Here is a 13,953-nt window from a genome sequence, read left to right as displayed (position 1 = left end):
TAGCATGCGTGTAAATCCGTACGGTCACAGAGAGTATCTGAACACAGGCTTCAGTGTGATGGCTGCTATACAGCAGAGTGGAGTGGACTCAATGTGAAGTAAAGCAGAATTCATTTTAGAAGTTTCTTTTAAGAAATAAATCACACAATCTTTAGGGTCACTAAAGTGAAGCCTGGTTTGCTTTGATTAGTCAGCAGAATGATCCAAACCCATAGAATATGAAAAAGCTGGTCGATCTTTAGTTACGGCGGATTATTTACCGGAAAAGAAAAGCAAAGAAAGACCTGGATGACAAATGAGCATCGTTAAACTTGCTTTTGTTTGAACGTTGGCCTCAATACATCTATAAAGTTTATATAATGCACTGAAGGGAAAGAGGAAAAACACAAAAGGCATTATTTAAATTACCTGGAGATTCACTGGCAAGCTTGTTGGCGATATTTTTAATCCCAGTGGAGTAAGGGATGCCATCGGGGAGTGTGTTTGTAGCATTTAAAAGGAGGTCCATTGGTGGGCTGAGAAAAGCAAAACAAAAAGTGTTTATGAAACATTGGTCAACAAAAACAAGCGTATTTATAAGATTTATCTCAATTTCTGGACTAATTTAGATCAAAGGAACAATGTAGAGCAAGCTGGGATCTGATTCTTCTCCTCTGGCATCTAAAGCTACTTTTGCAAAAGCGATACTCACGACACTAAAAGCTGAGGGTGGGTGAGGAAAGAGACCATCCCAAGGGTGGCGTCGATGGTCGCCTCCCGTGAAGCATTTAAGCTCCACTGCATGTTACTCGAAGCTCCTTTAAGCACAGCGTTCAGATCGGCATTGGCAGCAACCACATGGGCTGTGTCTATTACTTCTGCCGTGGTCGGAGAGACAAACACTGCTTGGTACATGGCTGGGTAGTCAATTTGGAACATTCTGACAATATCATCAAAGGGCTGTGGGATCACTGTCGTCACCGCCGAGAGGTCACGTTTTTGCCTGCTCCTCGGGTTTTGTTGACTGCTCGCCTGAAACACGGTTTGTTGTTGGTACACGAGAGGCAGAAGATCACTGACGCCTGCAAACTGCTTGGACATCGAAACGATGTTCCCAGCAAGTTCTTCATACAGTAACAGATCCACGGGCACTCCAACACTCATACTAGTTAGGACGGAGAGCACAGGCCTGACAATGTCATATGTTTTGGAGAGCACTTGACTGAACAGGTCCAGCCCACTTGCTTGAGTTGATGTCAACCAGACAGACATGTCAAAAAAACCTTGCGCCATCACGTTTGTGCCATCGACTGACATAAACTGCTCCAAGGCCTGGTGAACGTCCGGGTAACTCCCAAAGACATTTGTGTTGATCATGAGCTTGATAGTTTCACTGATCAGGTCAGCGAGAAGCGTCTCGTTTGGAGCAAAAGCAGTTCCCCACATGGAGGACAAGGTGCCATCTGAGGTGAGGTTAGCAGACATTAGGAAGATCGCAGCCGCTTCTTGGAAAATATTTTGGAACGAGCCGTTGTTTTCAATGTAGCTGTAGTTTTCCAGGACGTAGATCCCCGTCTTCACCAAAGCATTGATGTAAGGCTGCAGGAAGGGAGCCTCTTGGAGCAACTCTCCAGAGTACTGTTGGAAAAGCATCAAACTGTAGAAAACAGAAATATGCTCAATTTTAAAACCAATTCCTTTTGATGAAATTTCATTTCAAATCATCAGCATGAAACAACTAATTTTCTGGGAATTTTCTAAGCAAAATAAAGACATTTTTTTGCATTTCGAATCTATTTCTTCAACTCAGTGATTTCATATTAATGAAAATTCCCATCGTCTCATCCACGATCATAAACCTCTCCAATAATCTCTGATCTATAGCTGGTGCAGTAAGGCCTTTTTAGACTCCCTGGGATATGCGGGACATGATCTTTAGCACTGGGCCTGGCTCGTTATTGCAGACGGCATAAAATAGGAAATCAATTTTAAGAGGATGTCTCAGCTAGCTGAATCATATTTAAGCTACATTCTGTTTTCAGGCAGACCTGAGTTAAATTAATCAAATCTGAATGCAAATGTGATATCTTCGATTCCTTGTGTAATTACGTATGAGTCAAATGGGTTTGACTGCTGCATTGTGGATAATTTGGTGACAGCAAATTGAGTGGTGAGGTCATGGTGAGTTCAGGTCTGCTGGAGGTGATGCTTTTGTCTTCGGGTCTGTGTGGAAATGCAGTGAATTCTAAAGAGAGGCTGGAGGACTTATGGAGAACGTTTGCACATTTTAGTGCAATGCTGGCATGTTAATACGCTCTTGTTTTAGCATGTTTTCTCTCAAAGGATTAGGGTTTTAACCAGTTCCAATGCATTTCTTTTAAAAAAAAAGGGGAAATTTTCACCCACCATATAGAATAAAACATTAAATGTGCTAACTTTATACAATGTCTTGTCAAAAACCTTTCATTTAAATACGTTTATCTAAGACAAGACATTGTTTTAGCACTCATAAAGTCCAGTTGTAGCTGACCTGTGTTGTAGCTGCATGTCCTGGAGCTGCATGGACCAGTAAAGCTGCGCCTCAGGGCTCAAAGGCAGGCCTGTCAGCCCTGAGATCTGGCTGGAGACAGCCGTGATGAACTGCTGTATCACAAGTGTCTGGTTAATGCCGACTTCATAAAGGGACTGCATTGTTTCAACAATCCTGTCGGCTGTGGCGCTTGCACTCATTGTTTCCATGGTTGTGATCTGTAAGGAGGACATGTAGCAGAGATGAGCTGGAAGCAAAAAAAAAAAAAAAAGCTGTTTTCTCCGTGTTCCAACATTGCCACCAAGTGGTGAGGCTGCTATTTCCACTTATAAAGGCATACAAAACAACTGTTTCCATTTTTTTAAATCCTTTACTTGAGCCAGGAGGAGCTAAAATGTCCCTTTACAGGGTGAATGAAACCACTCTACCACTTGTGAGCTGGATTCCCTATTGGCAACTTCAGCCTCTCTGGACCGCTCACCTGAAAAGTCACGTTTTACAGCGATCAATGTGTACATCTCAGGAAAGATGAGCTATACCTGGTTAGCATTCATTGTAACTCGGTGGAGCCTCAGAGGACACAAAGAAAACAATTATCTGATGAAGCTAAAAAGAAATAAAAAAGAACGTCTGACCACATCAGGAGTCAAACGAAAGTAAACATCGGGAATTTTCTGAACCGTGAGAGCTCAGAGACATGATTCCTGCATGTTTTGCATCTTTAGTGATGTACCGCTCCCGTAGAAACTAATAAAGGCTGAGGAGACATTTCAGCAGTAAGATTAAAGTGTTAAAATCACAAACGTGCAGCGAGGAGAGTCTCAGTTTTGTTTTTACTGCAGTGAATAAAAACAGACACTTTGGGGGTGCTAAAAGCAAGCCATAACAGCAAAGTTTCCCTTTAAATTAGACATATTTTGTAATGACATAAATACAATCTTAAATGTGTTCGTGTTTGTCTTTGTTGGTTTGGTATGCTTCTACTCACGTTCATGTTCAGGTTGGTGAAGCCAATCTGAGCTGCGGCATTAGCCTCAAACACAGGAAGCAGATTGGCTTCGCACCACAAAGCAAGAGTGGAACTGTTCAGTCTTGCAGCCACTCTGACAGGCTCCCATATACCGAGGGTCTCTGTGCAGCCCAGTGTACCATTTGCCTAAAAGCAAAGAACCAAAAAAAAAACATTTTATTGTTGCATATGCAGTGGTGAAAACCTGTTTACCCACTTTTCATGCTGGCAAGGAATCAAAGAAGAACAAAGCGTCTGATGCACAAAAGGCAGGTGAACAAGGAAAGCATCTTAATTGACATTTACAGTCTCACAGGTATCATTTCAGCCTGTCCTGTGACTGAAACACACCTACATTTCCTCTGTGTATACACCAAACACTTCAGTTACGACACAGCAGACATATGTGGGTGTTGACAATGTCCTCAAGGTATTCTCAAGTTTAAGATGTGCATTTTTTGTTTTGTTTCCCTGCACAACTCAGTGGACTCAATGACTGAGAGAACAGCTCTTTTCAAAGTCTGATAACTGCACAGATAAATAGCAAGTCGTGTCTATGGCTCAAATTGGAAACTTGAAATGACAAACTGAGGCTCAAATAAACAGCATTCACTGATATTAGCTAGTTATTTAACATTCTGAATACCCTTGTCTGTGTATTTGATATGCTAGCAGCAGGTGAGCTAGGGTTGTCAGGGAAATCCAGGCTACTTATGTTTTCTCTGATGAAATATTCTGAGATATTTAGCTGATGCATTTTGACTAAAATTAGTTTACTAACAATGTTTAACATTAATTTCTGGGCACAAATAAGTTTTTAATGATAAATTACAGTCATTTTTTGGCCAATTTTAAAATACTTTTAATAGTTTGCATGAATGCAACAGCTCTTGATCATGCTGATTACATTACTCAAAGAGACAGCTGACATTGTGTTTTTTTGTCTAGTGTGTCACGGTCTCAAAGCTTGTTGAAAAGTGAACAGATGCCCAAATACTTGTGCAGGCAAATACAAAACATGCATCTTGAATGATTGAGCTGTTCAGAAATGACTAAAAAGTATGAAATGTCATAAAAACAATAATGATACAGAAAAACTGGCATTTTCAATAATGCATGACAACTGACTCACTGGGTGTGCGGCTTTGCTTTCTAACTGAGCAAGTGCAAAAAAAATAACGTAAAACCAGAAGACAGGCGGCAAAGTCCAGTAATAACATGTAAACGTGTGTGCAAATTCCATGAGAGGTGGAATATTTACTGACTAGCTGAGCTGCTTTGATTGTATTTTCAACGGCGTGCTGTATTCCTACTGTAAGCTCAGTCATGTCGATGTGAGCGGAGTTCATTGATGCAGCAATGTCACTCATCAGGGCCAGGATGGGTGTCTGCAGGCTTAGCATCATCTCTGAAAAAAGAAAAAAAGAAAACAGGAACAAAAATGACTGACTCATCTGTCTGCATGCTTATTGTCTTGCGCCCAACATTAGGCTGGAACCGATGTTTCATTGTGTCACAGAGATTGTAAGCACTGGGATTGTTTACTCAAAGTGTCTGACAATGAGATTATTTTGTTCGATGAGCCGTGGGAGTGTCCTCCTCAAGCGAAAATGCCCAACAAACAAATAAGTAGACTCTCAGTAGAAGGCGTAGAGTATCAAAAACTTCAAATATTGAATTGAGAATTGAGATACAGGTTAAGTGTGACAACTGATCCTAATTACTAAAAATACAGCTTCACTTTCATATTTGACTGCATGAAATTTTAAGGAATAGTCCAGGGAGTATTTTAAAATATTTACATTATTACAAAGCAGAAAGGAACTGTTCAAATTAGGTATTAAAACTGCTCAGAATCATACTTTATTTCAGTTAAAACCGCAATAAATTTCCCTAAATTGGATTACAGATTAGAAACATCCTGAAAATAACCCAGACAATACTCTAGACCAGGGGTATTTATTTCTGGTCATGGAGGGCTGGCATCCAGCACGTTTTAGTGGTTTCTCTGCTCCAACACACTAGATTCAGTGGTTGAATCACCTGTGCAGCAGCTCATCAGGCTCTGCAGAAGCCTGTTAATCATCTGCTGATTGAAATCAGGTGTTGAAACAGAGTTGAAGCTAAACCGTGCTGTATACTGGCCCTCCAGGACCGGCATTGAATAGCCCTGCTCTGGACCAAGCATGTCCAAAGTGAGGTCCTCTGAGTGGCGTTTTGCAGCACCCACTGGCATTTTTAGAATGGTCTTTCCAGAAGGCTTCTGAAGTAGATTGACACTTATGAACTCTTTTATGTTCCAATTTTTACTATGTCTATTTTATGCCTTTTGAGCAGTCCAAATAAATTTAAAAAAAAAACACAAAAAGTAAGGTTTTACATTTTTAAATTAAAAACTGTAACACTATACAACAAGGGTCTCTTTATTAACATTACTTAGTGCATTATTAAACATTAATTAACTATTAAATAAACTACTTAACCATATTATGTAATGCATGACTAAGCAGACCCCATTATTAAGCATTTATTAATGCTTAATAATGCACTAAGTAGTATTATTAAAGGGACCCTTTTATTAAAGTGTTACAAAAAAATCACATTTCAACTTGATGAATTTGGCCCTCGTCTTAAAATTTTGGACACCCCTGTTCTAGACATGAATCTAGCACGTGTCTCTTCACAGTAGTTTGAAATAATTAAAGGCAATTTTATCAAAAATGGGTTTCGTTGTAGAACATTTTAAACATGCTCTTTGCACTGTTTAACAAAACCAGAACATATTGTGCAACAATTAGTGTATTTCACTTACTGTGACAGAGAGATAGCTACTTATATCAGTGTTATTTTAGTCAGTCTCACAGCAAAATCATGCAAAGCAAACTTTGGTTTAAGGCCAACTGCTGTAGTTACAAGAAGTAAATACATATTTAGTTTCATGAAAACAAGGAAGTTTATTATTGCCCGTCAGAGCCTTGAGGCAGGGCTGTGCTCTCTTCTACTTTCAGAGAATGGCGCACTCTGCCCCGTATCTCCTTCCCTGTAGCACTGCAGATCTGATTCTTCTGCTTTACCGAGCAGAGTTCCCCCTGTTAGACAACCTTTTGTTGTTATGGCTTTTTAGTTTATTTCTTACCAATCTGTGCTTGCACATTCTTCTCTGTGATACCAATGATTTTTTCCAACTGAGACATCACAGATGCGATGTAGCTCCATTCTTCTTGTCCTTCCACACTTGACAGGAGAGCAGCCAGCATCTGTTTGAGGCTGCAACAAAACACAATCCATTTCATTTTAGGAAATCGTAGAAATGAACAGGAGTGTTTATTTCAGACTGAACTAAACATGATTAGGTGCCATGTGTTTGCTAGTGTGTGATTTACCTATACTACATTACATCAGTTCACTTACTTGTCCCATGTTTCTTGGTTTGCCGTCCCAGTCGTCAGCTGCTCTATAACCAAAGCAAGATTAGGAAATCCAGTGCCAGATCCTGTGCCTCCCATTAAAAGTTGGATGGACGTGCTCAAAAAGCTGCCCTGTTAACAATTACGAGAAAAAAAAGTTTGATCTTTATATAAGCTGAATTTTGACAAATCTACATAAAACATGCTCAAATGTGCATAAACTTTACCAGGCCTGGGATTTGTGACAGAATTCCTTGCAATGAATCCACATATCCTCCAGAAATGTTCATGTTGCCTGCAGTAAAAAAAAAAAAAAACACAATTGTTTCAGTTTTTCATAACTAACATGCTAACCCAAATGTTTGCACAAGTTAAACCTGCATTTGTCTCATTAGATTTCATCAGAAGTTATCAAGATGAAAATGACTGGACTTGCAGTATAGCGGAGGGGGGAGCGACAGGGTAATTCACCAGCTCCCAGTGGATCTGACACCCCCCCCCCCCCCCCCCCCCATCAGGATTTAACCATTGCAAAGTTGTCAAAATAGCATGAAAGGGGGAAATGAAAGAAAAACAAGAGGAAACGTTCAAGTTGACGCTCAAGAGGACGTTTCGTTTCAGAGGGAAAGCGAAGACTGCAAAGTAGATGCTGGCGAACTAGCCGACTACGAGAACATGGAGGCTATGAAAGCTAGCACAATTGGCAAAATTATAGAAGTACGCACAGACGTGGAAAAATAGAAGTTACCAAAGCAACGGGACTACTCAGAAGAGAACTTTCAAACTTCAGAGAAGAGATCAACGAGAAACTCAATGCTATCAACACGGAGTTGAAAGAAATGGCTCAAAGGGTTGAGGAGACTGAACGGAGAGTGTCTGAAGTGGAAGAATTTAACGATGATGTAAAAGACGTGCTCTCCCACACACTTGAACTACAGGAGATCTTCATGCACAGCTAATACATTTGGAGGCACGTTCACAAAGAAACAATATACGTATCCATGGTATACTGGAGGGCGCAGAAGGAAATAATATGCTGGAATTTATCGATATTTTCATTGAGACGGAGCTGGCTCTCCCTGACACTCCGCTCGGAATACAAACATGCCACCGCTTGTTAGGTCCCAAGCCTCCGCAGGACTCCAACCCAAAATCTGTTGTTATATACTTCCTCAAGTTTAACGCTAAAGAGCTTGTTCTTCGGTCCGCCTGGACAAAGAAAGACATTCAGTACAAAGGAAGATGAGTGTTCTTCGAGCAAGACTACATCAGCGACACCATGGCTAAGAGAAAAGCGTACGCCTCCATTAGAAGAGCGTTAAAAGAAAAAGACCTTCACTTCCAGACACTCCATCTGGCGCACCTATGAGTCCATCTCAGCACCAGATCGCTAATCTACAATGACGCACAGGAAGCTGCAGCTGATCTGAAGAGGAGTAATCGACCTGGGAAGCCCTGACCCCGCAGCAAAACCGACTGAGACAAGGATGAAACAACCTCATTGGGAAGCTGCAGACGTGTCGCACCGCACCCGAGAGATGAGATTGAAAAAATTAAAGGAGTTCCGACGCGAGGCGAATACCACCTGAGGACATCCTCTGCACAACCACCAGAGAGACTTTATGATTAACACAAACTTTCCTCATCTATGTTAGAAATCACGGCCCTTTTACTGGACAACCGTCGCTTGTTCTTTGCCTCATGCGCGCTGGCACTGCTCGGGTTAAAGTAACTCGGAGACCCCAGCCCGCATTGCGAGGGGCACCCTTGATTTCAAGGGACTCCCCTCTCAATGTAGAAGTGAGTATTGCACTTCACATTTGGAGGCCATCTTTGTTGTGGTATGTTCCCACTTGTTCTGCTTGTTCTGATTGTTTTTTAGTGTATAGACCGACACGATTTTATGTTGACTTGGGCCATCTCTACTGTTTAAACCTCGGTAATAATTTGTGTTCCTTTGAAGAAAAAAATGATTAAACAGACATACAAGTTTATTACCCTTAACTCGAATGGTTTGCATAACCCTATAAAACGAAGTAAAGTCATAGCTAAAATGAAGCGTGAAAGACAGGATGTAATATTTTGGCAAGACTCATCTTTCAAATATTGAGCATGAAAAAATTAAGAAACTGGGGTTTAAACACTCGTATCTCTCCTCATCAAGAAAGGTAATGCAAGAGGAGTAGCAATCGTTATTTCCAATAATGTGAATTTCCAATTCTCCTTCCAAATTAGTGACAACGAAGGACGCTACGTAATGACCATAAAGACGTTACATTGCTTAACATCTATAGACCGCCAGGAAGTGGCAGACAACTGATTAAAAAGGTTTTTGCCTTAATATGCTCAGAAACTTCTGAGGTGTTGACATGTGGGGGTGACTGGAATATTCACCTTAACCCATCGTTAGACTCCTCAGCGGGAACAAAACGTTAAAAAATGCTCAAAGAATTAGGCGTGATAAACACATGGAGAGATCTTCATTCGAGTAAAAGATGCGTTACCCTTGTTTCCCATTCAATGTTTTCTAGACTGGATTATTTTTCATGCTTAACTCAGACAGACACAGGGTCATTGAATGTGACACAGGAGTCAGAGACATTTCTGATCATGCTGGTGTTTACCTGTCATTACATTTAGACATAAAACATAAACATACCCTTTGGAGACTTAATTCTAGTTATCTTAATGAAACTCAGTTCCATACATTTGTAGAAGAGGAACTTCAAAATTACATGAGCCACAATGACAATGGAGACATTTCACCTGGTGTGTTATGGGATGCTGCTAAGGCAGTTCTTAGAGGCAAACTAATAATGTGGTCATCTATTAGGAAGAAAGAAAAAGAGAAAAATATTCAAGATCTGGTTACGATACTTAAATGTTTAGAAGACGAACACGTGAAAAATAATAATGAAGATACTTTGAAACAGGTACTTTACACAAGACAGACCCTCAATGAAATAGATGAGAACCAAATAGAAGTGAGCCAAGTTTGTTAAGCAAACCTACTATGAAAACGGTCCCAGAGCCCACAAACTTCTTGCTTGGAGGACACGCAAGCAGCAGGCCGACAGATACATACACAAGATAAAGAACCCACAGACTAATAAGACCCAATACAACCTGAAAGATATACAAAAGTCATTTGTAGCTGATTATTCAAATCTATACGACCAGCCCCCTGCAGCAGAGTTAACAACTGTAGATCATTTTCTTGCCTCTCTAGATTTACCTTCAGTTGGAACAGGACAAAATAGGACACTTACATGACAAACAACAGCGGACAAAATTAACAAAACTCTATCAAAATTGAAGGGGAATAAAATGTCAGGTTCGGATGGTTTCCCTTCAGACTAGTACAAAGTTTTTGGACATATTATTACACCGCTACTGAAATCCTGCTTTAACTATATCCTGGGTGGCGGCGCAATACCAGTATCATGGAGACAAGCGCTCATCTCAGTATTACCAAAGTCTGGAAAGGACAAAACTGAATGTAGCTCCTACAGACCCATTTCAGTACTAAATATCGATTATAGAATATTTGTGACAATACTGGCCAAGTGAAAATATAATCCCTGAATTTATAGACACCGATCATACAGGATTCGTAAAGAATAGACAAACTCATGACAACGTACGATGGACACTTCATCACATCAATCATATGAAAAACATAAGAGTCAGTAGTTCTTAGCCTTGATGCTGAAAAGGCTTTTGACTCTGTTAGATGGGAGTTTTTGTATTCAGTTCTAAAACATTTTGGTTTTAATACTCAGTTGATCAACTGTCTTGAGATCCTTGTATGACTCTCCTACAGCCAGGATAAAAGTGAATGGGGACCTGTCAGACTCAGTTTCTCTTAAAAAGGATGCAGACAGGGCTGCCCTCCTAGCCCAGCTCTTTTCGCATTGTTTATCGAACCTCTGGCACAGGCCATCCGAGAATGCGAGGAAGTTGCAGGTGTCACTATTTACGGCGCAGAGTATAAGGTGTGTCTTTATGCAGCTGATGTTCTGGTGACCCTTACGAAACCTGATACTAGCCTACTTACACTATTATCTTTGCTTAATACATTTGGCTCGTATTCTGGTTCCAAATGAAACCTTCACAAAACTCAAATTCTTACTTTTAATTATAAACCAAACAAACATTAATAAACTCCTAAAGGGTAATTAGAATGAAAATGTAATTAAATATTTAGGGGTCTAATGCCCAAAGAATTAACTGACATTTGTAAACTTAACTATACCACCTTAACAGTTAACATTAAATCAGATCTGGACCAATGGGTGTTACTGCCAATGAATATGCATAACAGGGTTGAACTAATAAAAATGAGGGTGCTACCTAAACTGCTTTATGCCATCATCATTACGGTTCGTCTATCCATAAATCTATCTTTTCTGTTGATCTATTCCTTACGCTACCCTCTGCATTTACCTGGGACCGGCACAAATGGGTCTCTCTCTCTCTCTCTCTCTCTCTCTCTCTCTCTCTCTCTCTCTCTCTCTCTCTCTCTCTCTCTCTCTCTCTCTCTCTCTCTCTCTCTCTCTCTCTCTCTCTCTCTCTCTCTCTCTCTCTCTCTCTCTCTCTCTCTCTCTCTCTCTCTCTCTCTCTCTCTCTCTCTCTCTCTCTCTCTCTCTCTCTCTCTCTCTCTCTCTCTCTCTCTCTCTCTCTCTCTCTCTCTCTCTCTCTCTCTCTCTCTCTCTCTCTCTCTCTCTCTCTCTCTCTCTCTCTCTCTCTCTCTCATATATTTTATGTATCTTATCTGTCTACCCTTCCGTTTTTATTTTATTTTTTATTTTACTTATACATTTTTTAGAATTTGTGTGGTTTTTATTTCTTTATGGCTTTTATCAGTCATTACAGCATCAGCTGTCTGCTTTTCTGTGCAAAAGTCCTAATAAATCCATCCATATCTAGGCCTGTTATGGCCTTCTCGTGAGCCAGAATGACTAAATTTCTTTTTCTCTCATGTAGCGTAGTACGGCGGAACTGGGTAAGGACACGAGACAAAGAGGAGAAAGCTCTCGCATGATGCTGCTGATATTCCAATAACAAGGGAGGTCACATACATGCAATGGAGCTCAGGAAAGGCATTCTTTATACCCATGTAGAAACGTATTTGCAAACGGTGGAGAGGTCTACAAACTCTTCGCTGTTACCATCATCAGTCATTTTGAATTCTTTCTCCAACATTATTTTTGCAACAAGAATCTCATTGGAAAGTTTGTCACTTCCTGTCATTTTCTGCAGAGGACTTAACACGTCAGGGTCCAGAAAAGAGGGAGACTGAGGTTGAAGGCAGCTAACTGCTTTCATGAGATGGAGATTGCTTTTGGAGAATCTTGTCTCCATCTCTACAATGACTGTGTCCAAAATGTTGAGAAGAGCTCTCTTCAGAGCCTGGCTAGGAGTTGTGGAGTCTTCAGCATGGCTCACAGTGGACATTACAACACTACCTGTTAGCAGTGAGCTTGTTTTTCTTTGTCGTTTAGCAGCTGGTGCAGGTGTGCTGGTTAATGTCTCACTTTCCTCCTCTCTCAGCCTGCAGAGATGCACTGACTACTTCTGAAGCACAGTACAGATCAACAGAATGAGACTGCAGCATAGAATTTGCAGACTTCAAGGAACCCAGAACTTTTAGGAGGAATTTTCCTATTTCAAAGAAATTGTGCCTCCTTAACATCATCAACAGTCCTGATGCCTCTGTACAGATAGCAGCAGCAGCAGCTCTGTCCTCTGTAACCTCTGACAGGATACTCATAATAGCATCCTGATTCTCCACAAGGCACTTGGCCACATCATGGTGGCTTGTCCACCTGATCTCCAACAGTCGTTTTAGGGAGGGAACGTCATAGCTCTGTGAAACATAATGACGGTGGAAAAATGAGTGTTGAGATCAAAAAAGGTTTTTGCACATGGCTCTGCCTGCATTACATGGACCACTGCCAAGTGCAGCTGGCGGCTGTAGCAGTGGATGTAGGGAACATCCTTCCCTACCTTCTTCTGCAGTAAGGCCTGAACCCCACCCCTGACCCACTCATGACAGAAGCTCCATCAGAGCACTGACTGATCATTTCAGCTGCACTATAGCCTGAGTCAGAGAGATGCTCAAGGGTTTGGGTGGTAATAAATTCAGCATTTAACTGACTGAGGTCAAGCAGACCGATCAGGTGTTCCTCTGGAATGCCATTACAGACAAATCTAACCATGACTGACTGATTCTCCACATCTGTCCCTTGTTCCATCACTTTTAACGCAAACCCAGCATAATCTGCTTTGTCATAATTATCTTAGATATTTTTAATACCATTTTTTGACAGTGTTTCAATAATTTGTTTTGTATGTTGTGAGATGTGTATTTTGCATTTTCTGGGATGTGTTTGTTAATTTCATTAAATTTGGAGTCTTTGGCCAGTGTGTAGTCGACCATTTTTAAGAACAGTCCTGCAGAGAAATCATCACCACTGGAGCTTTCCACAGCTCATTTACTGCTAGGAACTGAACTACTTCTCCAATAGTTTTTTACATAGAATCGTTTTTTTTTTTTTTTAGATTTGTGTGGGACTTATTAAATTATTGTTTCCCCTGTGTTCACTCTTCGGGACATTTCAGACCAGCTTTTTCATTTTTTATGTGGCATTGACTTGATGCATGCTTTGTGAATCCCTTGTCCTTTTCCAGTGCTGTTTTCCAATTATTAAATTCTTGTTTTGTGAAAACCAAATCCCTATCATTGTTCCCTCCAAACTTACGACATGGGAAACAAAAGCACGCATCCAGCTTTACTGAATATTCCAGCCATGGTCTCTCACGATACCAGGCAGGGCAAAATGAGCGCATGTTCTTCCCAAAATGGCACTTGGGGAAAACAAGAGCAGTGGGTTGGGACGGTGAGCTACTGTTCAGGTCTGTGTCACCCACAGCGACGGCTGGGTTGGTAACAACATGGACAGCAGGAGGGGCTGCGGTGCTTGTGCAACTGGTTGTTCCAGTACTGCCCTGAACACAGGGGGGGT

General features: G+C 40.9%; 1 protein-coding gene across 1 annotated transcript in view; it reads right to left on the bottom strand.

Moving 5' to 3' along the window:
- The window catches only part of abca12 (ATP-binding cassette, sub-family A (ABC1), member 12), a 95,212-nt gene that overhangs the window by 48,272 nt on the left and 32,987 nt on the right, over positions 1–13,953 (bottom strand). The window contains exons 21-28 of the mRNA XM_015966708.3: positions 7,153–7,220; positions 6,930–7,057; positions 6,655–6,785; positions 4,784–4,926; positions 3,498–3,665; positions 2,510–2,727; positions 692–1,636; positions 409–515 (exon numbers count right to left, since the gene is read on the bottom strand). Coding sequence (XP_015822194.1) covers positions 409–515; positions 692–1,636; positions 2,510–2,727; positions 3,498–3,665; positions 4,784–4,926; positions 6,655–6,785; positions 6,930–7,057; positions 7,153–7,220 — 1,908 coding nt within the window. The remainder of the gene's footprint in view (positions 1–408; positions 516–691; positions 1,637–2,509; positions 2,728–3,497; positions 3,666–4,783; positions 4,927–6,654; positions 6,786–6,929; positions 7,058–7,152; positions 7,221–13,953) is intronic.

The sequence above is a fragment of the Nothobranchius furzeri genome, chromosome 14 (assembly GCF_043380555.1).
Source record: "Nothobranchius furzeri strain GRZ-AD chromosome 14, NfurGRZ-RIMD1, whole genome shotgun sequence".
Lineage (NCBI taxonomy): Eukaryota > Metazoa > Chordata > Actinopteri > Cyprinodontiformes > Nothobranchiidae > Nothobranchius > Nothobranchius furzeri.
This window is presented reverse-complemented; position numbering and strand designations above follow the sequence as displayed.